This window comes from Prunus avium, chromosome 1, assembly GCF_965620075.1.
Source record: "Prunus avium chromosome 1, drPruAviu1.hap1.1, whole genome shotgun sequence".
In the NCBI taxonomy this organism is placed as follows: domain Eukaryota; kingdom Viridiplantae; phylum Streptophyta; class Magnoliopsida; order Rosales; family Rosaceae; genus Prunus; species Prunus avium.
In genome coordinates, this window is record NC_142284.1 from 53,017,580 (window position 1) to 53,040,944 (window position 23,365).

Here is a 23,365-nt window from a genome sequence, read left to right on the forward strand (position 1 = left end):
ATTTTGTTGCTTGAAATTTCTTTATTGCATATATGGTGAAATAAGTTTCGTCTATATGGGGGTTCAAATATAAGACAATGGTATGCAAGTCAATACCCTTTTTTACTCGGCTATACTCCATTTTTTTGGGCCAAAGGTAGTACAATATAAATCAACAAAGTAATATGATAATAAAAACAACATCTCACTACACCCATACACTTTAAATTTATGATTGAATACAACAAAATTTGAATAGATAAAGTCTAAATTGAATACATCCAGATGTTTCTAGACTTCTATAAAATCTTGATTGAATGCTTATAGACTTTTAAACTTCTTTAAAATCGTTTAAAATCTCAATTGAATACACATGAAATTAAAGTACTCAGTTACTTCCAAACAAAAAATACTTAACACTCACCAAAAAATAAATGAATAAAACAATGTACATCTGTAATTTTCCAAGAGATTCTTAGATCCATATGGTACCAAAAAAACTAAATAGAAATCAAGGGACCATTCTGCAAAAACCCCCATCCGACGATATTGCAGTAAAGTAGTTTATTTTTTTAGTTTTTAGTTTTTGGTCAGAATAACAAATTTTTCTTCAGCTACAACTCCACGACGCGCAACAAGTGTTCTCTGTTTCCCGCAAGATTAAAATCTGCATTAGATCCAACCTCGCATCAAAATCTCTTCAATTTCACCCCCAAACATTTACACACGTGAACTCGCATTCGCGCGATCTCGATCCAGACGCAGCGTTTCACCTTCCCGCGAGCTCTTTTCCCGAATCAGTTTCTCTTTACTTTGCAAAGAGAACTTCAATTCCGCGGGTCTAGGGTTTCAGATCTCGCTCTCGCGGAGGTAATTTCGCTATTTCCTGATTTAATTTCCCTTTTTGCTGTTTGGATGCCGAGAAAGATGGGAAGGCCGAACAAAATGAGGGTTTTGATATGGTTTTTCAATCAAATTTCGCATCACCTAGGCCAAATAGAAACTATGACACATATGATATAAAATGTCTAATTGAGCAGGCATTTGAGTATTGGAGTGAATTTATGTGGTTTCAGGTGGTTATGCTATTGTAGAGTTGCAATTTGAAGATTTAGGGTCTGGAAAATGCATGCGAAAGCGGCACAATCGTCTTTTAGGGATCGGACGCAGGAGTTTCAGAGTGTAGCAGAGAGGCTAAAAAAGTCGTTCTCATCAGGACTAGGGTCGGGGCAGAATGGGCCAAGTAGTGGATCGAAATCGAAATTCGAGGAACAACGTTCCGTGGTTGCGGTTCAGTCCGAGTTCAATAAGAGGGCTTCCAAAATCGGGTACGGGATACACCAGACATCGCAGAAGCTTGGAAAGCTGACAAAGTGTGAGTTATTGGTGATTGGTAGTACAATTGTAATTGTTTTTGTTGTTTTTGTTTGAAATTGGAGACTTTGCAAATTTATTCATGCGGTGTTTGCTTAACTTATATCTGAAAAGGGTCTCTGCAGCAGTCATTAACTTGTGCTTGTTGTCATGAATGACTTTGACATATTCTCATGTTCTGATCGAAAGCAAGAACCAGTTGCATTTCTGCACGAACTCTGCACGAACTCTGCACCTGACTTTTAAAAGGAAATTCGAGGCTCAAAGTTGCAAAACCATACCCCTAATATAATATATAATCACACTGACATAGGGCGTTGCCTCTGTTCTCAACCCTCTATTTGGTAGATTGGGAGCTGATGCACCAGGCTTCATCCCCTCCTTGGAATGTTCCTGATGATGATTAAATTAGGTTTAATTTCTTTCCACTGTAAAGTGTGACTACCTGGAAGGGCGTAGAATTTTTTTGAATATTGGTGATTTTTGTGTTGCTATTGCTATAGTTAATTATGATTGAGAAATGTTTATCTATTTATTTTAAGGTATTTGTCTTGTCATGTAGTGGCAAAGAGGACTTCTGTGTTTGATGACCCTACCAGGGAAATTCAGGAGCTGACAGCAGTTATCAAGCAGGATATTACTGCACTTAACTCTGCAGTGGTAGACCTTCAGCTTCTGTCCAACTCCAGAAATGACAGTGGGAATATTTCTAGTGACACGACTAGTCATTCAACCACAGTTGTTGATGACTTGAAAAATCGGCTTATGAGCGCTACAAAAGAGTTTAAAGAAGTCCTCACCATGCGGACTGAGGTAAGGCCTAATGTTGCTGAATATTAATTCCTGTCCAGTTAGGCTGGTGATCTTAGTATGAGAGTGTTCTGCTATTGCTGCTCCTTAGGTTATTTTCTAAGACTAATGTATCTTTTCTATTGATTTCGTGAAGAATATGAAGGTTCATGAGAATAGAAGACAATTGTTTTCTGCGTCTGCATCTAAGGATGCTGCAAATCCTTTTGTTCGTCAGCGTCCACTGGCTGCCAGGTCAGCTGCTAGTTCTTCAAGTGCCTCGCCTCCTCCATGGGCTAATGGATCACCATCTTCATCACAGTTGTTCCCCAAGTAAGAGAGTAATTTTTTTGTTTTTTGCATTTTTTTTGTTCAGTTTTGGATAACTGATATTCTTTAAGTGCATGAGTAGCCATGTTTATCAGACATCAAGTACATAGGAGATTTTTGTGATTGTTGCATTATCAATATTGTGGTTTGTTTTCCCTGAATTTCTCAATAATCGTCGCAACTGCATGCACCCTTTCTTCTTCTTGAACATCCTGAAAATTACTGACCCCTCTGTCTCTCTCCCTTTTTTTTGTTATGATGTTAAAGATTATCTCAGTTCACAGTATCGAATTCTAAACTAATTTATTTATTCTTTCATAGCTGTTTGACCATTTCTTGTTAGGATTTTGTTTTTCAAACTTTTGATTGTGATCTGCTTCCGTTGCCTGTAACTTCTTAAGTTGAGATGACTTGATTCAGTGATCAAAATTTGAGATTGTATCTTGTGGAACATTTATCGGTTTCTAATTTTACAGGAAGCAGACGGATGGGGAGAGTCAGCCATTGCTCCAGCAGCAACAGCAACAACAGGAGATGGTTCCGTTGCAAGATAGTTACATGCAGAGCAGAGCTGAAGCTTTGCAAAATGTTGAGTCCACTATTCATGAGCTAAGCAATATTTTCAACCAGCTGGCAACCTTGGTGTCTCAGCAAGGGGAGATTGCCATCAGGTTTTAATCTAATTCCCGTATCTTTCTTTGATGTGGAATTCAGTGGTTGTGTTCTAAACAGATGAATCACTTTTTATTATTAGGTATTTCACACACTACGTTCTTTACTGTTACTGGTCAGGTGATTGTTAATTTAGCTATATCACAGTCATTATAATCATCATCCTTTCTAAACCACTAAATGTTATGTTAAATTGTTCTATTATATAAGGACATCACAAGCTAAGAAATAATACTTATCTGATATTTGAGCTCCATTTGACCCCCATTTGACGCAAGACATAATCATTTAGTCAAACAATTTTGAGTAACAAGTTACCGTTGATCATGGGTAAAAGTATTGCCCAGTGAATTGGTTTGTCTCTGACCTTGGGGGTTCTGACAGTCTACTCAAGCAGATTATAGATGGAAAATTGAAGGCAGCATATAGTTCACTTGTTTAACATTTTTTCCGATAAGATGGATAGCTTATCATTCAGGTTTCCATGCATTCAGTACAATTGCTATATGTATATTTGTAGTTTTCATTTGGTCCCAAGGTTTATTTTTTGTCCAGATGGTCCTAAGGTTTCAAGTCAGACAGAAAATTTATTGTGGAAATTGCTAATCTCGATGGTCCTACTGCATCTGTCGGGTGTTTCTGGTGACTTTGATAGCTATGGGCATATAATTGTTTATTGCATGGTTGAAAAGTGCAACTTTGACAAACAGAGATGGTTTTCCTATAAGTAGTGTTCCTCTAACACTTGACTTTGATTAAACTGGAATCTTGATGATGGCATTTCTTCCTGCAGGATTGATGAGAACATGGATGACACATTGGCGAACGTGGAGGGCGCACAAGGGGCACTGCTCAAGTATCTGAATAGCATATCATCTAATAGGTGGCTGATGATCAAGATATTCTTTGTACTAATTTTTTTCCTCATGGTTTTCCTATTTTTTGTGGCATAGTCATTGCAAAGACATTAAAAAGAAGGAAGAAAATGACAATGCTTTTTAGTATTTTTACTGTCGATAGGCCCTTTCCATTCTTTTCGTATCCTCTTTTTGCTTGATCGGATGTTCACGCGGGCATAAACGAGATAAGTACCTGATTTTCCGTATTGTAATATATATATGTACGGGATACATGTAATTGTAAAATTTGTTGAGATCAATGTGACTGGCAAAAACTATTCAATTATCTGCACTGTTATTGTTCTATATCTGTTTGGATTTTTTTTTGGTCGAAATATATCTGTTTGGATTTTAGTTCCCAGGAAAACTGCCTTCTACTGACCCTAGCAGAAGTATAGATGCGTGCTTTTTGTGAGTAAAGTTAAAAAGGTAAGAGAAAAAAAAGAGTAACTTCTTTATGTTCATTATTTTTTCTTTCCTAGCAGAGCACAAATAAACCTTTGGAGACCTATTCTTCCGAACTTTGACCTAGATGAAATCTATTTGTTTTTAAATATTGGTAACATATTCTCTTAATTCTAGTTACATGGTCGCGTACACCCTATTTCTTGAAGATGAATATTCCACTATAAAAAGGTGCATCCATGGTAAATGGAGAGAAATCAAATATGAAAAAACTTTAGAAAAAAGAACTTTTTGTCCACTGCGGGAGGATGCTAGTAGATAATAAGAAAAGTTGTCAAAGGAGTCTAGGCACTGAAGTTTAAATTTTTTTTATTTTTTTTCACTTTTAAAATTATATATACATAAATTATACTTCCAATTTTTCTCCGGACGTCCATACCCATTGTATACGTATACAGTTTCTAACACTCTGGTATTTGGTTTGTTTTAATAGAGAAACGTGTTGCTTTTCAATTGCAAAGAGAAGGAAACCAGGATTGAACATGCTTGGCTTATGGAAAGTAAAACATGAAAATAAAAATAAAAATAATACAACATGAAAACAAAACACAAGAATAAAAATAAAAAAAACCAGTAAATGTTTAAAAAATAAAATAAAACATGAAACATTAAAAACAAACAAAAAACAAAAGCTGAAAAATAAACAGAGGACGTACATTGGTATTAGTTGAAATGTTTGAAAAAGTTGAGACCAGCTTGAAATTACCCGTAAACATTGAGACTAGTTTGAAGAACCATAAGTTGGAGGACCAATCGGTAAAAAGCAAAAACACAGCCACCTATATAAGCTCCTCTTCGGCACTCCATTACGTTATCCAGTCCTCTTTAATTTAGCCCTACTTTGCAAACGTAACCAACTCATACCCCTTCATCCTCCATAGCTCCCTCTCCCTCTCCCTCATTCTCTCTTCATATTAATAATCCCAATCCCTAATTTCACCGTCTGCCCCAAACCCTAATTTGTCCCTTCACTTCCATCACCAGCCCTCACAATCCCCGCCAAATCTCCGATCTCCGACTCTCTCTCGATTTCCCGCGATCAAAATTTTGACACCACCAAAACTCCGATAATTTTTGTCGGTTTAATTTATCTTTTAATTTTTGATATATAATATTGTTTGATTTCCGTTCATCAGAGGCTCGAAACCCTAATTGTAAACAAAGTTTAGCTGATTCAATTTTCGCGTTAATAGAGTCTTGCAATTTTGTGAATTGAAAAACCGCGAGGCTTCACACGCATTTTCTCGGTTCACGCATCGTTTGGCTGATCTCGAGTTGTTGAAACAGAGATGGTTGGTGGTGGAAGCAGGAGAGACGAGGGCTCGCTCGTCATCAACAACACTAACGTGTTCGCGGCGCTCGAGACTCTGAGGAAGAAGAAGAAGTCCGATAAGGATCGCAAGAGCAAAGGGTCCTCCAAGTCGGCCCAGTCGGCCCAGCCCAAGGCGCCCGAGGCCCAGGTTTTTTGGGCTCCGGCTCCCTTGAACGCGAAATCGTGGGCCGATGTGGATGACGAAGATGATGATGACTATTACGCCACAACCGCTCCGCCTCAATCCGTTTGGGGACCTTCGGAGCCCCAGCAGAATAAGGACAGGCCAAATGTAGAGGTCAGAACTTCGCTTAATTATTTCTTTCTGTTGATGTTTGGTATCTGAATTTTGTGTTTTATTCATTAGTTTGTTTGATTTTTGTTCACTAAAGATATTTTCTGATAGACGGAAATGAATTGATGAATAGAGATAGTGTAGTTGGGTATTGATGTTACTCTAAGAACTATGGAAATGCCAACTTTGCAAGACTTTGGCTTAATAGAGGAAAACGTTGGTTGGTGGTGTTTCCAGAAGAAGAAAAACCAAGCTAATGAGTTGCTGGGGGAATGTTCTTAGTTTGGCTTGTTGGTTGTTTAAGGAGGAAATTTGTGGAGGCATATCTTAAGATTTGTTATTGTGATCAAAGTGCTGATTTCCAGTGGAGATCAAACTATCTGCTATCAGGAATGCAGAAGCAAAGCGATTGTAATTCATATTGTTATCCAAATGTTAAAGATGGAGTTCAATGGGTGAAAAGTGATTAGGTTTCGTGTGGAATGAGGAGATACTCTGTGTATGCGAGTGTCTGTAAATGGTTGTAACATGAGTTTTCAAGGTGGACTGCAATTGTACTTCTACAATGTAGCTATGTTGGCTGCTAGTTAACCTTCAAAGTGAGGAGAATGGCAAAATAGTTGGAATCGAAGGCTGAAATGTAGCCGAGTATGTTTCATAAATACCCATTCCTTTATGCTCATAAGTTGTTTGCACGACATTCTTTGTTTCATTGAGATGGCCTTTTCTATTGGACTATGTATGTCACTTTGTATGGTTATACATTTGTCACATCATTGCAGGCAACTGATGAAATGTTTTGAAGGAAACCTGAATAAAGTTCTTATAACTACTTGTCAATTTGTGATTACAGGATAGTGAGAGTGAAGAAGATATTCTTGATGAAGGTGATGATGATGTAGAGGAAGAGCATGATAATGAACCAGAGGTGCCAGTAAACCCTGAGCCAGTGCTGAAGAAGCCTGCTGATGTTCCTGCGCCACCTAAGGAGGCAGAAAGGCAACTTTCAAAAAAGGAAAAAAAGAAAAAGGAACTTGCAGAACTTGAGGCCCTTCTGGCTGATTTTGGAGTTACTCAAAAGGAGAGTGATAGTCAAGATGAATCACGTGGTAATTGTGAACAATTATTTCCTATAAGTTTTACTATAGTGATCTGCAATTTTTTGCTTGGTTCAGTTTTGCTCTTATAGTGCTTTTTTCTAAAGTTAAGAAAGAATAAAAGCTGAATGTTACAATGATTTCATTTTGTTATTTATGAATTGAAATTTGAGTTTAGGCATACAAAGACGCGAAGAAGATGGTTAAACTTTCTTTGTAAACATTACACATTCATGTATGGTACGTAATACGCCATTGAAACACATTTGTTGTTTATCATTCACCACACACATTGATTCTAAAGTAAGCTTAGAATCAATTGGCAAACATATGTTGGAAGGTGAAGTTATGGTATTGATTTATTTATAGTATTATGGCAGATGGTGGAGTCTCGTTTCTTATTTATTTATATATTCTTGGCATCAGAACCTCTACAGGCAAGGTTTCTTTGGCGTCGCCTCATGTTCAATATTCAACCTTTGTTATGTTACATTTGCAGGTGCTGCACAAGAGAAGGATAGTGCGCTGAATGGAGATGAAGAAAAGAAGGAAAATCAGCCTGCAGAGTCCAAGAGCGCCAAGAAGAAGAAAAAGAAAGATAAAGCTTCCAAGGAGGTGAAAGAATCTCAGGACCAACCAAACAATTCAGGGGCAACTAATGGACTGGGTGAAGTTACTGCAGCTGAACAGACAGAGGAGGATACATCAAATGTTGATGTGAAGGAGCGATTAAAGAAGGTTGTAACCGCGAAGAAGAAGAAATCTAGTAAAGAGATGGATGCTGCTGCGAAAGCGGCTTCTCAAGAGGCTGCTGCCAGGAGAGCACGGCTTGCTGCAGCTAAGAAGAAAGAGAAGAACCATTACAACCAGCAGCCCGTGCGGTAAAAGCCCAGTTTCGTTCAACATCTTATATATGAACATGTAATTTCTCTTTGTTCATATGACTGAAGTTGTGCGAAATAAAGAGTGGGTATGGCTCTGGTTTTGTGGAAGATGACCTTTAATTTCATTGCGGTGGACTAATAGGAAGTTTCCGTTTCGCTGTTCTCGATCATTTTTTTGCTCAGTTGTCATGGGACGTATGAATCAGCCAGTTTTGCTCATTGGATATTATTCCCTGAAAAGTCGTTTAACTTGATAGCTCTCTGTATTGTAGTTCTTCTTCCATTTCCCTGTTACGAACTTATTGTGTATGAATGGACACAATGAGAAATTATTGCATTCTAATGGAGTGAGTTTTCCTCTTGAACTGAAACCCAATAATCTGAGCCTTGGTTTAAAATATTAGATATGCCAGTTGTGGGTGCATCTGTTACAGCTTTCAACTTTATTGTGATCAACAGCCTTTAGAAATTTTTATCCTTGCTGGTTTTGATTTGGGGCTCTAACCATACCTTGCCGGGGTTCGATTCAATGTCAAATTAAATCAGATTACCCCAAATTTGACGTTTGTTCTAGTGGTACTCGCTAGGAGATAAAAGGGAATTGACAAGGGAGCTAGGTTGGGAAATCGAATATAATGATTTATAACTTAAAGCACCTGTGGCTGATCCTAGCAACAAGGAAAATGGGTGATTTTTAAGTGTTAGTAAAGTGATACATATCATGAGGAAAAGGAAGAATGTCGAGAGAAAGTTGATTGTAAATAAGAGACTTTAGACAGAAAATGATGATTGATCCATATTATTCTAGTTCAACTTTGTACGCTATCGACATGTAAGGTCATTTTGGACATTTCCTGAGTTCCATCGTGGCATTTCCGTCACAAACCCAAAAATATTGATATTCTCTCCTCTTTTTTTTTTTGGACGAAAATATTCTCCCCCTTAATTCCCAGTTATTGTCACCCTGAAGAAGGAGAAAAATAGAAAAAAAATTCAGAAGGGGAAGAATAAGCCTATAACAAACGGGCAATTCAAGCAAAGCCGCAAGGAAAAGGCCCAAAGCCTTCTTCTTCTTCTTTGTCTCTCTTTGGTTCTTTCCTCTCTCTCAAGCAAACAACTGAAACAAACCCGCAAGCAATACCTGCAATAAGCCTACAACCAGTCTCAGCGAAAATGTTTCATTTCAACACTCCAGGTTCCATTTTCTACTCACAAGTTTTCATTTCTTCGTTAAGTTCTTCAAACGCTCCCGTTTCGTTTCGGCAAATGAAAATAGAATAGAAAAGTTGAAAATTTCGTGTTTGATTGTGTGTTTTGGGTGCAAAACGAGTAGAGAGAGAGTCTATGTGTTTGGTACTCTGCTCCGGAGTGAGAGTGACGAGCGGTTTTAGGGCTGTTTTTTTCCAATTAGTGATTTAATTGAATGGCAACTCCCAATTTCTGTGTAGTTCTTGGGTTGTTCAAGGCTTAGTGTTTACTGTTGAACAATGTTCATGATTTGTAACTAGAATAACGATTATTATCTCTTTTACTTGGTGTGAAGTATTAATTGGAAATCAACATCTATTTCCATAGGGTTCAAATGTCTTGCCGTTTCGTGATTTTCTGATTTGTTAAGGGACTAAGAGCAGCTCTTGGTCCCTGGCCGATGACTTGCAATTGGATCTTGATGCCTAAGGGAAGATAATGAGTGGAAAACTCCATTGCCCATTTCTTGGGGTTTCACTTCACAGTTCTCTAAATGGTAGAAACAATGGAAATTTCATTTGTTGGGAAAGAGGGCATGTAGCAAAAAGGGCTCCTCGCAGGTGTGTATGTGAAAAGCAGAATTATTGGATTACCCAAGCAATTAGAGTTTCACAGTTTTGGGGGAAAAATGTGGAATTGTTAAGGAGAACCTTCGAGCTGAAAAATGGGATGAAGGTACAATGTGTTAAGGAGCCTTTTTCTCGAAGCAAGGCTCTGGTGAGTTCTTTGTCTCCTCTGTGGGAAGAGGGGTTACTTTTAGTTAGGTGCTCTGTATTTTTGGCCGTGATATCTGGGGTATGTTTATTGGTATGGTATGGCCAGTCCAAAGCCAAGGGTTTTATTGAAGACAAGCTTTTGCCTTCTGTTTGTTCAGTACTCAGTGAATATATTCAGCGTGAAGTTGTTTTTGGTAAGGTTCGAAGGCTATCACCTTTGAGCATCACACTGGAGTCCTGTTCGGTTGGGCCTCATAGTGAGGAATTTTCTTGTGGCGAGGTCCCGTCCATGAAACTTCGCCTTCGTCCTTTTGCAAGTCTAAGGAGGGGAAGGATTGTGATTGATGCAGTTTTGTCACATCCAACTGTCTTGGTTGCGCAGAAGAAGGATTATACTTGGTTAGGGATACCCTCATCTGAAGGTGGTCTACAGAGGCACTTATCTACTGAAGAAGGAATTGATCATCGAACAAAAACCCGGAGGCTTTCTAGAGAGGAAGCGGCTGCTCGCTGGGAAAGAGAAAGGGATGAAGCAGCAAAGAAAGCTGCAGAGATGGGCTACATTGTTTCTGACAAGGCTTCCAGCCAATCAAAAGGTGATGACTCAAAGGAAGGTGATAGCCATTCTGCAGATTTAGCAAGTTCCGAGTCTTTTCCATGCATGGATGAAAAGATGCACTGGAGGGATCATTGCATGGACACAGGTGTTGATTATGAAATAAAGCATGCAGATTTGGAGAAATCATTGGGTGTAAAAATTCCTGGGTCAGGGCTTAAATTTTGGTCCAGAGTGATAAAGGGGCCTAAAAAGCACAAATTTAAAAGGAAGGGTTATGGGAGTGATATCTCTGCATCTGGAATTACTGCCAAAAGAAGAATTCTCCAGTCCAGTGCAGTAAGGGCACTTGCATATTTTCAGGATCTATCTCAGGGGAAGTCTGACGAGCCTTCACAATCATCTTGCGGTTATGATGTCATCAACCTTGACTCCTATTTGATGAACAATGTGGTTGAAACTAATGCCGGCACTTCTATCACAAGTACTGGTGAAGAAACTACAAGAGATGACAACCAGAATGGAAAACATTGTGGAGATTCAGCAGGCCATCCTCTTAAAGAAAATGAGAATGTCAACAGTCATTCAAGTAGTTCGAATTATATACATTTAAATAGGTCTAGTGGAGACGGGACATCCAGTAAAAATTCCGCTTCCTCTGCAAATGCTGTAGGAACTAATACTAATAGTTGTAATGTAAAAGATGAGGATTCTAGAGTTGATGTTGTTAATAAGCATACTGATGATGAGATATCTGAGAGGCAAGCAGGTCAAACGTTGCAGAATTCAACTTCCATACCACCTTCTGTTGCAACGTATGATCAAGTTCCTATCTGGCCCCTAAGCCTGAAATTAGGCTTTCCCTCTTTTTCTAGAAATTCCGGAGAGCCATTATCACATCTTCTCTCTGGTTCCATTCAAAAGCTGACGTCTAGCATGGGAACCAGAGTTGACGATATTGTTGCAGAACTCGTAGATGGGGTCAGTGTTGTGCAATCTGAAGGCATTGAGAAGATGCTTCCAGTTACGCTAGATTCAGTACATTTCAAAGGAGGAACGCTGATGCTACTTGCATATGGTGACAGGGAACCTCGGTAGGGCCACTCAATTATATATTTTCTTAATTTACTCTTGAGAATAACATAATTTTTTTGCTGGCTCTTATCATAAAAAGTTATTTACTTATGCAACAGATGCTGGCTTTACTTGAAAATTTTATTGCCGTTGGAATTTTGGCATATAGGATAGAGGTTTATCTATAATCATTAGGATACTCATCTTTTAAGAGGCTTCCTTATTAAAATATGGTAAACTTTTCTGTGTATAATGACAATGCATCCACTTATGCAAAGTTTATAACAAGAAAATTTTGCATTAAGTTTAGCATTTATGATTTTAATACAATGTTTATAGTGCGATGGAGAATGTTGATGGACACGTGAAGTTTCAAAATCATTATGGTCGGGTTCATGTACAACTTAGTGGAAACTGTCAGATGTGGAGGTCCGATAACATATCTGAAGATGGTGGCTGGTTGTCTGCAGATGTTTTTGTTGACATGGTTGAACAGAAATGGCATGCTAACTTAAAAATTGCCAACCTTTTTGTTCCGGTAAGGGAGACACTACAAAGTAAATATGATGCCTAATTGAGATTGCCAACACCTTTTTGTTTCCAATCTGAGGTCATAAAGTTTGTTCATGTGCCTTGTGTGCTGGTTGTCTCTTCTTCTGCAGCTTTTTGAACGGATCTTAGAAATTCCAATAAATTGGTCCAAAGGAAGAGCCACTGGTGAGGTGCTTCTCGAACTTCAATGTATAATTTTTTGTTTTTCTCTTCTAAAATTTGATGGGGGCACATCTCCAGTTTATGCCTCTAAATGGGTTATGTTGATTCTGTTGCTGAAGTAATTACTTGAATTCATTCTTTGAGGCAATTGCTGCTTCTTGATTATTCGTTTTTTTTCCTAATTTGATATAAGATTTTGCACATCTGAAATCACGAGATGCTACATTTTCTTCTTGTAATTTCTCATTTGACATTTAGGTAGGAGGAAAAATATCCATGTTTTGTTGATCCTGAGATATATTATATACTTCCCCACTTTTTTCAGGTTCACTTGTGCATGTCAGGAGGAGAAACATTTCCAAATCTTCATGGACAGCTTGATGTGACAGGGTTGGCTTTTCAAACAATTGATGCTCCATCTTCGTTTTCTGTATGTCTCAGTTATAAATTCTTTTTTCTTGAATCTTTATGGATATAAAATGCTTGTTGGGGTGGATGTTTTATTCCCGCCAAATAGACTTGGTAGGTCACAAACCAGGATATATATAATCTCCTAAGGCTGCCCAAACAGTAAATGATTTAATGGAGTGTGTTTTGATGCATTTTGCAGTTCCTTTGCTAGGGCTTCGATCTTTTAACTTCAAACTTGTCCTATTGCATGTTACTATTTGTAACAGCACATAATATGCAAAACACAATAGCTATATGATTCTCTAATCATGCAAAAGGTTTACAGTTGAAAACATCCATCATGCTTATTGTCCGTCATGTTTTCCTTGAAATCTGAAATTTTTTGTACCACGTGTCTCTTTTATGCAGGACATTTCAGCGAGCTTATGTTTCCGTGGCCAGCGAATATTCTTACACAATGCAAGTGGCTGGTTTGGTGATGTTCCCCTGGAAGCTTCTGGAGATTTTGGTATTCATCCTGAGGAAGGAGAGTTTCATCTTATGTGTCAGGTATGCTCTTGGAGATGCTTCTTGGAGTGTGTGGTACTAGAATTCCTAACTTTAGTTCAGTTATGTAGAAGTAGATACATAATTTGTTTTAATAAGAAGCTACTGAAGGCCATCAGGATATGCATTTGTCAGTTGAGTTGATGATCCTCCTTACCAGTTCTAGATTTATTTTATGTAGCTTACACTAAGAGTTCTGAACACCTTCTATTCTTTCTAGAATCATGGCTTTGATAAGAATGCATTTCCTTTGAGCTTGAACTGGCAACTTGAAATGTCTTATTTGATTTCCCTTCTATTTTATTTAATTATACTGCACCCAATTAGTAATCTTTGTATTTTACAGGTTTCTTGTGTGGAAGTAAATGCCTTGATGAGAACTTTCAAGATGAAACCTCTCTTGTTTCCGGTATGTGTATGTTGTGTATGCATGTTGCATCTGTCTTTTCCTTTTCCCTATTTGATAACACAGAAATAATAGGCTGCAATTTAGATGCTAGCTTCTCCCTGGTCCCATCATGTGTGGACGGTAGAACCCATGACTTCTCCTTTTAAAAGGGAAGGTCTAAACATGGACGCAATTGCCACACTTTGACATGGATATGAAACTAGCATTTTCCTGACAGGAGCACATTGTTGTTTATATGTGTCTTTGTGAAGTTTTCACACATTATCGATGTAAGAGTGTCTTCTTGCATGTGACAATCATGGAGGCAAACATTAGCATGACAGCCTTAATAGAACTTCTTCTTAATCATAGTTAATTGAAATAAAACTCTTTAAAAGTCTGTACGATTCTCATACATTGGCCAACACATGTATGGCATCCTCAACTGCCTGAACTCTGAAGCCCTAAGGCTACAAATGTGGTACAAATCATATCATATGTGTTTTAAAATCTTCGACTGCTAATATTTAATATTTGAGGTTTCAAATATTCTGCCTTTTCTCGGTTTTTCTTTTCTTTTCATTTTTTAAAGTTTCATTCATGTCTTTAAAGAATTGTTTCAAATGCTTTCGTTAGCCATTTTTTCATTGCCTACTATGATTTCTCCTAATTCCTCATAATAACGTCGGATGCATTAGTTTCGCTTACTTAGTTCCCACAAGAAATAATGCAGTGATAATAGGTGAGGTGATATACGTCATATTGACCATCTCTCCTTGAATTACTCCCATGTAGCTGGCTGGTTCAGTGACTGCTGTGTTTAACTGTCAAGGTCCATTGGATGCTCCTATATTTGTGGGAAGTGGAATGGTATCTAGAAGGATTTCTCAATCAGTTTCTGATTTTCCTCCGTCTTCGGCATCAGAAGCAGTTTTGAAAAGTAAGGAAGCTGGTGCAGTAGCAGCATTTGATCGTGTACCATTTTCATGCGTGTCGGCCAATTTCACTTTTAACACTGATAGCTGTGTAAGTTTGTGAGGAGAAACTAAAATGCTTATGTCCAAAATTGTGTGGTAATTCTTATCTCATGCCATTGTATCTATATTATTGTAATTATTTTTAATTTTCTATAGGTTGCTGACTTGTATGGAATAAGAGCTAGCCTTGTAGATGGAGGTGAAATTCGAGGGGCAGGGAATGCATGGATTTGCCCAGAGGTATATGATTGATGATGAGATGGACTTTTGTTTTGTGTTGAAATTTTGGCCAAGCTTTTGTATATTCATCTTAGCGAGTCGTTATACTAGCAGGCCCTGTCTGTCTGTCTGTCTGTCTGTCTCTTTCCATCTGGATTATTCGACCTATAATGCTATGTTTTAGCTTTCATATTGAGTTGAAGTGTTTGTAATGATGATGCACTCTAACATTTCTATTTGGAAAGTTAATCCTGTGATGTTCTGCACAGGGTGAGGTTGATGATACATCAATGGATGTGAATTTCTCCGGAAATTTGTGCTTTGATAAAATTCTGCATCGATATGTACCTGGGTATCTTCAACTAATGCCACTCAAATTAGGCGATTTAAATGGGGAGACAAAACTTTCTGGATCACTATTGAGGCCGTAAGATTCCTGGGTCTACCCTCCTAACTGTTGATCAAGAATGATTGATGTTGCTTATTTTTTTCATCTGCTCTTTGTTATGGTATTTTTTTAATAAAAATTTACATGATGCTGATGATATTCTGCATTTATTGTCGGTCATTCTTTAGGTTCACTCACTTGTGTTCCAATTATTTATTTATTTTTTTAATGCAGGAGGTTTGACATTAAATGGACAGCTCCAAAAGCTGAAGGGTCCTTCAGTGATGCTCGAGGAGATATCATAATCTCGCATGATTCCATTACTGTTAATTCCTCATCTGCTGCTTTCGACTTGTCCTCAAAAGTTCAAACATCTTACACTGATGAAGACTGGCTACGGAGAAGAGATGCTGATGCAAAGAGTGCCATGCCATTCGTTGTTGAGGGAATTGACTTGGATTTGCGTATGCGTAGTTTTGAGTTTTTCAACTTGGTATCTCCTTATCCGTTTGATTCTCCGAAACCTATGCATTTGAAAGCAACAGGCAAGATCAAGTTTCAGGGAAAGGTTTTAAAGCCTTATATTGATAATGGACAAGATTTTGGTATTGAGAGGAATAAGCAACCTGTGGAAATGACAGATAAAGGAAAGACAGACAGTCTTGTTGGAGAGGTTTCCATTTCAGGTCTTAAATTGAATCAGTTGATGTTGGCACCTCAGTTGGCTGGATCATTGAGCATGTCGCGTGAGTGTATCAAGGTAATGCAAAGAATCTTTGTGCTGATCTTCTAGTCAATTGTTGGCACCTCAGTTCACCTCTCATTTTTCTTGTAATGGAGCTCAATATATTAAGCTGATCTTCTAGTCAATTGTTGCCACTCTAACCTTTGAATTAATATGTTGACTCATTTATTCCTGATGTTTTGCATTGTAGAGAATAACTGGTAGTAAGCTTTAAAATTATATTCTATCTTATCATGGAAGCTCTTTGTGACTTAATAGCTTTTAGCGGGCTAAAGCTACTTGTATATGAGTAATTTTATTCTTAAATAGCATGTCAAAGATTTAGATAGTGAACTTCTCAAGTTTGAAAGTTATAGATTGCTTTGGCATGTCCATGTGCCTAACTCGAGTTTTAGACATATGTTTCTGCTGCATATTTTTGCATGCCTATGCTCTGGGAATGGAAATCACGATAAATAATTCATAGGGATCTTTTAATTTTAATTTTTTTATTTTATGAATGCTGTGGTTAGTGAGATGTCATCAGATAGAGCTAAAGGAAGAGTTGGACGTTGGCGTTGACCGTTGATTGACTATATTGATGCCATATTATTGCTTGTTCCTGTTTCTTACAGTTCATTCTTAAATATGAGATTTTTCTGGTGGTGCAGTTGGATGCCACAGGTAGGCCAGATGAAAGTCTTGTAATGGAGTTTGTTGGACCCTTGAAGCCTAATAATGAAGATAATTCCCAAAGTGGACAGTTGCTGTCTTTTTTCCTTCAAAAGGGGCAACTAAAAGCAAACATTTGCTTTCAGCCATTTCATTCTGCTAGCTTGGAGGTACCTGTATTTAAGCAAAATATTCTTTGTTTTCCTATTTTGGTCCTTGTTAGTTTAGCTTATTAGTAATAACGAATTGAGTAAATTGAGTACCAACTTTTATTTTGTCTTTGTGTTGGTCATAGATACGCCAGCTACCACTGGATGAATTGGAGTTGGCCTCGCTCCGTGGAACAATACAGAAGGTAACCCAGCAAGCATTCTAGATTTAAGTGTTTTCTGTACCCCATTTCTCCTCCTTCCTTATTCCTCTTCAGTGCATGTGTCGATCATTATAAGATGGCTGTCAAGAATGGTTCAGACAATCCCTGGAGCTTTTGATTACATGGATGTTTATTCTAATAAAGATTTAAAATAATAAGAGGGACCCTATTTCTGTTGTTGCAAGGACAACTTTATTAATAAGAAACTTGTGATGCTAAAGCCAATTTAACCATCTAGTTTTTATTATCTTTGATCATCACTTCAAGGTACTTCACAGAGGTAAAAGAGAAAGAAGGGGTAAAAAAACCCCTGAAACGACTTCAACCTATCCACTGTTTTTCGGGCATTCAGTGCTATCTTTTTCCCAAGGCATTCTGGGTAATAATGTCACTGTTTGTTTGCTGTTTTTCTTTTCTAATCCAATCTATATATTGGTTCATTCTATTTCTAACTAGGTTATACTTTTAAGTGAAATCATAAGGTTGCTTTTTTATTTTTTAAAGAGAAATCATAATCTAATTTAAGCTTTGTAAAGTGATTATTTTGTGATAGTTGTTTCTACTCCATTGCTTTTCAATTCTAAAATGTTTAGGTGGTTGTTTTATTTCAGGCCGAAATTCAGCTTAATCTTCAGAAACGAAGAGGTCATGGACTGCTGTCTGTACTTCGGCCGAAATTCAGCGGTGTGCTAGGTGAAGCCCTTGATGTGGCGGCTAGATGGAGTGGGGATGTTGTGAGTACCCCTGGGTTTTTGTACTTTTCATCTGTCCTTATGGATTCATTGCTAGGAAAATTTTATTGAGAAGAATGGTGTCAAAGTCTTTTTGAATGAATTAGTATCAATATCCAATAATAATTTGTCTTGACTTATTTGGGGCTCCATGTGGTGTTACTTATTCACAACTACAACATGTCTAGATCACTGTTGAGAAAACAGTCCTGGAGCAAAGCAACAGCCGATATGAGCTTCAGGGTGAATATGTATTGCCTGGAACGCGTAACCCTGCTGGAAAGGAAAAGGGTGGCTTGTTGGAAAGGGCAATGGCTGGGCATCTGGGTAGTGTCATATCCTCTATGGGGAGGTGGAGAATGAGACTCGAAGTTCCTAGAGCTGAGGTTGCTGAGATGCTTCCCCTAGCGAGGCTTGTTTCTCGAAGTACAGATCCTGCTGTTCATTCAAGATCAAAGGTTGTATCCCATTTAAATAAATAAGGATATAGAGCAATTATCATCTTTTCAGTTGAGCCCAGAACATTAACTTTGTCATTTAAATAGCATCTAATTGTGTAATCCGTAGTACATTATACCAAATGCAGGAGTCATGGTCCGCATGTTTTCAAATAACTAAAAGAAAACAGGAATAATGAATTCCTTGTGGCTTGTACAGTTTTGAGGCCCTCTATAGAAGCATAGGTTACTTGTGATGAATTTTAATTCTCTGACTGTACACTTTTTTTACTCATAAAAAGTAATTCCAAAAAAGAAAAAACCTCTGATTCTACATATTTCTGTGAAATTTGCATGCAGGATCTCTTTATTCAGAGTCTGCAGTCAGTGGGATTATATACTGAAAGTCTTACAGAACTACTCGAGGTACTTTGTGGACGAAACACCATGTGTTTATATCTGATTTGAAGCTGTATTACTTGATGCATATCACCTGGTGTACATGAAATTGGGATCTGATGTCTTTATAGTTTTTTTTTTTCTGTTTGTAGTAATGAGATCGGCCGGGGCAATTATGTATTTATGGTTGTTGTTGATCCATTATTTCAGGTTATACGGGGACATTATACTCCATTAAATGAAGTTGTTCTAGAAGAATTGAATCTTCCGGGTTTAACTGAGCTTAGAGGTAGCTGGCATGGCTCTCTTGATGCAAGTGGTGGTGGCAATGGGGATACAATGGTATATATCTTTCCCATCCTTGCACGGGTTCAAATATCAAATATCAAATATCATTTTTCTAGAGAATTTAGTTATGAATACCAAAATTGCAAGGAGATTGGTAATCATTTTTTGGACAACTGGATGTTGGGACACAAATGATAGTGAATCCTATCCTATGAAGTTCTGCTGTCCTATCCTATGAGGTTCTCCTGTGCACTCATATTACAAATTGATGATCACTTGAACTTTGCTCCTTGATCATCCTCTCAGTTGAAGGAAAAACCAACTTTTAGATAATAAGCATAGCCTTTTGTTTTAATTGTTGCTAGTCCAACTTAAATGTAGCAGTTAGACCTGGAATACATAGCTACCATGGTTACTTTTTGAATCTTGGCATGTAGGCTTTGTCCTCTAAAAATTGGTTTTATCATTATATATTTTTGTCAGGCAGAATTTGATTTTCATGGGGAGGATTGGGAGTGGGGAACCTACAAAACTCAGCGTGTTCTGGCAGTTGGTGCATACAGCAATGATGATGGTTTGCGCCTGGAAAAGATGTTTATTCAGAAAGATAATGCTACAATTCACGCAGATGGGACTTTGTTAGGGCCTAAAACGAATCTTCACTTTGCTGTTCTAAACTTTCCTGTTAGTCTAGTTCCTACTGTGATTCAGGTGGTCGAATCTTCTGCTACTGATGTGGTTCAATCTTTACGGAAATTTTTAGCACCAATTAGGGGTATATTGCACATGGAAGGTGATCTCAGAGGGAATCTTGCAAAACCAGAATGTGATGTGCAAGTAAGGCTCCTGGATGGTGCCATTGGGGGGATTGATCTTGGACGAGCTGAAATTGTTGCTTCCCTAACCTCAACCAGTCGTTTTCTGTTCAATGCAAAATTTGAACCAATCATCCAAATTGGCCATGTTCACATTCAAGGAAGCGTTCCTGTCACTTTTGTTCAGAATAACATGTCAGAGGAAGAAGATTCAGAAAAAGATAAAAGTCGTGCAAGTTGGGACCATGGTTGGGTAAAGGAAAGAGGTAGGGGTTCCGTAGATGACTCCGGTGAAAAGAAACTTTCAAGAGAGCGAAATGAAGAAGGGTGGGATACTCGATTAGCAGAAAGCCTCAAAGGTTTAAACTGGAACCTTCTCGATGTAGGGGAAGTCAGAATAGATGCTGATATTAAAGATGGGGGCATGATGCTGTTAACTGCCTTATCTTCTTATGCTAAATGGCTTCAGGGAAACGCTGATGTCATACTTCAGGTGGGTCAATTGAATGTTGGTTTTCTGCATGCCTGTAATTTCATATACTGTGTTTCTTTTTCCTGTCAAATTGCTCTGTTATGGTTCAGTTTAAGGCCATCATTAAAGTTTGTTGAGGATTGTAATATCACTAGGTCAGAGGCACAGTCGAACAACCAGTGCTGGATGGATATGCATCATTCCACAGGGCATCCATATCATCACCAGTTCTCTGGAAACCACTCACAAACTTCGGTGGCACAGTTCATGTGAAATCGAATAGGTTATGCATCACTTCGTTGGAGAGTAGAGTAAGCAGAAGGGGGAAACTGTTTGTAAAAGGAAACCTGCCCCTTAGAACAAGTGAAGCATCCCTTGGAGATAAAATTGACTTGAAATGTGAAGTTCTGGAAGTACGTGCAAAGAATATTCTGAGGTACTTATTTTTGTTTCTTATGATTGAAAGGCTAAGTTCATTCGCATCGTTAATAGGTTGATTTTGGGATTCTTATGCTTTTCAGAATCCTTAACATCCCAATTTTTATTTTGCTGCTTTGATGTTTCCATTGGTTCTGGTGCTGTGGTACAAATCAAAAATAGGAAGAGAGAACAAATAAGATAAACTTACTCCGGAATTGGAGTCCTTTCCCTTCCATTGAGAGTTAATCCATGTTTTATTAGCAGTCTTAGCTGCATATTCCTTTTGTTTGTGGCCCAAAAAAAACTCATGTGTTAATTAAAATTGCAGTGCCCAGGTTGACACTCAGATGCAGATAACTGGTTCTATATTGCAACCTAACATCTCTGGAAGTATTAAATTGAGCCATGGTGAAGCATATCTACCACACGATAAGGGTAGTGGGGCTGCTACTAATAGATTGGCATCAAATGAGTCCAGGCTCCCTGGTACTGGTGTCGATCGAGTAGTTGCCACGAGGTATGTTTCGCGGTTTTTCAGTTCACAACCAGCTGCTTCAAGGACAAAGTTCCCTCAACCTTCAGGTAAGACATCACTGCCTCTTTTGTTTCATTGTGTGACATTATGATACTATAAATTCAGACTAGATGTTTTTTTAGCAAATATGATTGGTAAAGTTGATATCTGCAAATTCTGCTTTTTAACCTTCAACCTTCTGGATTGGCAGTTCAACCAACTGAAAAGGAGATGGAGCAAGTGAACATTAAACCGAATGTAGACATTCAGCTTAGTGATTTGAAGCTCGCTCTCGGACCAGAGTTGAGGGTAGTTTATCCTTTAATCCTCAATTTCGCAGTTAGTGGAGAGCTTGAATTAAATGGCCCGGCTCATCCCAAATCGATACAACCTAGAGGTGTCTTAACTTTTGAGAATGGTGATGTAAATCTTGTTGCAACTCAGGTGGGGTGTTCAAGCTAATCCATATACCGCTTGTCTTTGTGGTTACTCTTCTTTTGGCCTTCTCTTAATCTCATTAACTTTGCAAATGCAGGTGAGACTCAAGCAAGAGCATCTGAATATTGCAAAATTTGAGCCTGAACATGGTCTAGATCCAATGCTAGATTTAGTTTTGGTAGGTTCTGAGTGGCAATTCAGGATTCAAAGTCGAGCCAGGAACTGGCAGGACAAACTGGTTGTGACTTCTACTGGCTCTGTGGAACAGGATGCCATCTCACCTACCGAGGTATATCGTTTTATATTGGTGGGAGTATTCAGTTCCTTGTGTCGTATGAAATGATCAATCCAATATGTCACTCCTGCAGGTTTTCTTGTCTTTGTCACATAGTGGACTCTATATACTCCGCATTAGGTCACTCTGTGAAATCTACTTTCACATTTGTTTTATTTGCCCTGGATTTCTGATTTAGGATTTGCAAAACTTTGTTCAAGTTTTCATGCCCTAGACTTACTGGCACTTTGATCTGATCCATTTTCCCCATATTCATAGGCTGCCAGAGTTTTCGAAAGTCAATTGGCAGAGTCCATCTTGGAAAACGATGGGCAGCTTGCGTTCCAAAAGCTTGCAACTACAACACTCGAAAAACTGATGCCAAGAATAGAAGGGAAGGGAGAGTTTGGCCAGGCAAGGTGGAGGCTAGTGTATGCACCACAGATCCCTAGTTTGCTTTCTGTTGATCCTACGGTGGATCCTCTCAAATCCCTGGCCAGTAATATTTCATTTGGTACAGAAGTTGAAGTCCAACTTGGGAAACGTCTTCAGGTTATCTTAATGAAACTCTTCAACCTGCTTTCAATTCTTTTGCCTCTCAAATTTTTATATTTCCATTTATTATAGGGGAATTAATTGATTGATACTGTTTTACTTCTTTTCCTTCAAATTTTGTTTATGATCATTTAAGAGTATTTTTTTTCCTCAGGCCACAATTGTTAGGCAAATGAAGGACTCAGAGATGGCAATGCAATGGACCTTAATCTACCAGCTTACGAGCCGCCTGCGGGTTCTCCTACAGTCTGCTCCGTCAAAACGCCTCCTTTTCGAATATTCTGCTACGTCTCAGGATTAGTCTGCTAGCCATTTTTCTTTTAGCTCAAACTTTTCTGTGGATCAGATCAAGCCTTCAATTGGAGCTTTGAAATCTCAGTCAGTTATACGTTCTATTTCTTTCTTCTTTTTTTTCCATTGCTTTTTTAAGTTTCTGATTATGTATAATTATTCTTTGCTCAAAATTGAATGAGCTCCTTTGTAAGTTCAATGCGTTCACTTTGTAAATAGTTCAATAGTATCAATGAAAGAAAATTACCGGTTCTAAGTTTCCAACACTTGGTAATTGCAATTAAACTTTTATTCGAGATTTTTTAGTATAGCTCGTTCATTCTCAATAAGAAAGGTGAAAATATGTGGCTGGATTTTTCTATTTTCTATCATATTAATTGCGTTTTATTTGACTTTTAGGAAGGATTAAAGCCATCAGAGGCAAACCCAAAAACTCAGAAACCCCCAAGCCCAACGCCACCATACAACCACCCTCATCCCCACCAGAGATCCACCCAGCCTCACCTGAGACCCATCCAGATCCTCTCTCTCTCTCTGCAAATTCAAAAATTGAAAGAAAAAAAAATTCGAACACTTGGTATCTTAGGGGGGTGGGTTGCAGGTTGGGTTAGGAGAGAGCGAAAGAGAGA

At 38.2% G+C, this 23,365-nt stretch overlaps 3 protein-coding genes across 3 annotated transcripts; all 3 read left to right on the forward strand.

Moving 5' to 3' along the window:
- Positions 1 to 570: 570 nt before the first annotated feature.
- On the forward strand, positions 571 to 4,329 carry LOC110766302 (syntaxin-32). Its single transcript, XM_021969600.2, has 6 exons — positions 571 to 849; positions 1,056 to 1,354; positions 1,916 to 2,166; positions 2,300 to 2,475; positions 2,949 to 3,143; positions 3,938 to 4,329. Exons 2-6 carry the CDS (start codon positions 1,105 to 1,107, stop codon positions 4,095 to 4,097), a joined length of 1,032 nt encoding a protein of 343 aa, XP_021825292.1. The 5' UTR covers positions 571 to 849; positions 1,056 to 1,104; the 3' UTR covers positions 4,098 to 4,329.
- Positions 4,330 to 5,303: 974 nt separating this feature from the next.
- LOC110766284 (uncharacterized) lies at positions 5,304 to 8,461 on the forward strand. Its single transcript, XM_021969580.2, has 3 exons — positions 5,304 to 6,118; positions 6,969 to 7,224; positions 7,712 to 8,461. The coding sequence occupies exons 1-3, from the start codon at positions 5,798 to 5,800 to the stop codon at positions 8,095 to 8,097; spliced, it is 963 nt and encodes a 320-aa protein (XP_021825272.1). The 5' UTR covers positions 5,304 to 5,797; the 3' UTR covers positions 8,098 to 8,461.
- Positions 8,462 to 9,025: 564 nt separating this feature from the next.
- Positions 9,026 to 23,002, forward strand: EMB2410 (embryo defective 2410). The gene is made up of 24 exons (XM_021969560.2): positions 9,026 to 9,291; positions 9,672 to 11,710; positions 12,030 to 12,228; positions 12,353 to 12,412; positions 12,730 to 12,834; positions 13,224 to 13,364; positions 13,708 to 13,770; positions 14,545 to 14,775; positions 14,883 to 14,966; positions 15,215 to 15,372; positions 15,568 to 16,093; positions 16,729 to 16,899; positions 17,025 to 17,084; positions 17,714 to 17,836; positions 18,022 to 18,291; positions 18,631 to 18,696; positions 18,880 to 19,011; positions 19,441 to 20,265; positions 20,400 to 20,680; positions 20,993 to 21,246; positions 21,390 to 21,622; positions 21,714 to 21,905; positions 22,170 to 22,442; positions 22,600 to 23,002. Exons 2-24 carry the CDS (start codon positions 9,783 to 9,785, stop codon positions 22,744 to 22,746), a joined length of 6,522 nt encoding a protein of 2,173 aa, XP_021825252.1. The 5' UTR covers positions 9,026 to 9,291; positions 9,672 to 9,782; the 3' UTR covers positions 22,747 to 23,002.
- The last annotated feature ends 363 nt before the right edge of the window (positions 23,003 to 23,365 follow it).

Coding starts and splice junctions, on each gene's coding strand:
- LOC110766302 (XM_021969600.2), top strand. CDS start 1,105: ATGCATGCGAAAGCGGCACAATCGTCTTTTAGGGATCGGACGCAGGAG. Junction 1,355..1,915: donor GCTTGGAAAGCTGACAAAGT/GTGAGTTATTGG, acceptor CTTGTCATGTAG/TGGCAAAGAGGACTTCTGTG. Junction 2,476..2,948: donor TCATCACAGTTGTTCCCCAA/GTAAGAGAGTAA, acceptor CTAATTTTACAG/GAAGCAGACGGATGGGGAGA.
- LOC110766284 (XM_021969580.2), top strand. CDS start 5,798: ATGGTTGGTGGTGGAAGCAGGAGAGACGAGGGCTCGCTCGTCATCAAC. Junction 6,119..6,968: donor AGGACAGGCCAAATGTAGAG/GTCAGAACTTCG, acceptor TTGTGATTACAG/GATAGTGAGAGTGAAGAAGA. Junction 7,225..7,711: donor TAGTCAAGATGAATCACGTG/GTAATTGTGAAC, acceptor TTACATTTGCAG/GTGCTGCACAAGAGAAGGAT.
- EMB2410 (XM_021969560.2), top strand. CDS start 9,783: ATGAGTGGAAAACTCCATTGCCCATTTCTTGGGGTTTCACTTCACAGT. Junction 11,711..12,029: donor TATGGTGACAGGGAACCTCG/GTAGGGCCACTC, acceptor CAATGTTTATAG/TGCGATGGAGAATGTTGATG. Junction 18,697..18,879: donor GTCTTACAGAACTACTCGAG/GTACTTTGTGGA, acceptor CCATTATTTCAG/GTTATACGGGGACATTATAC.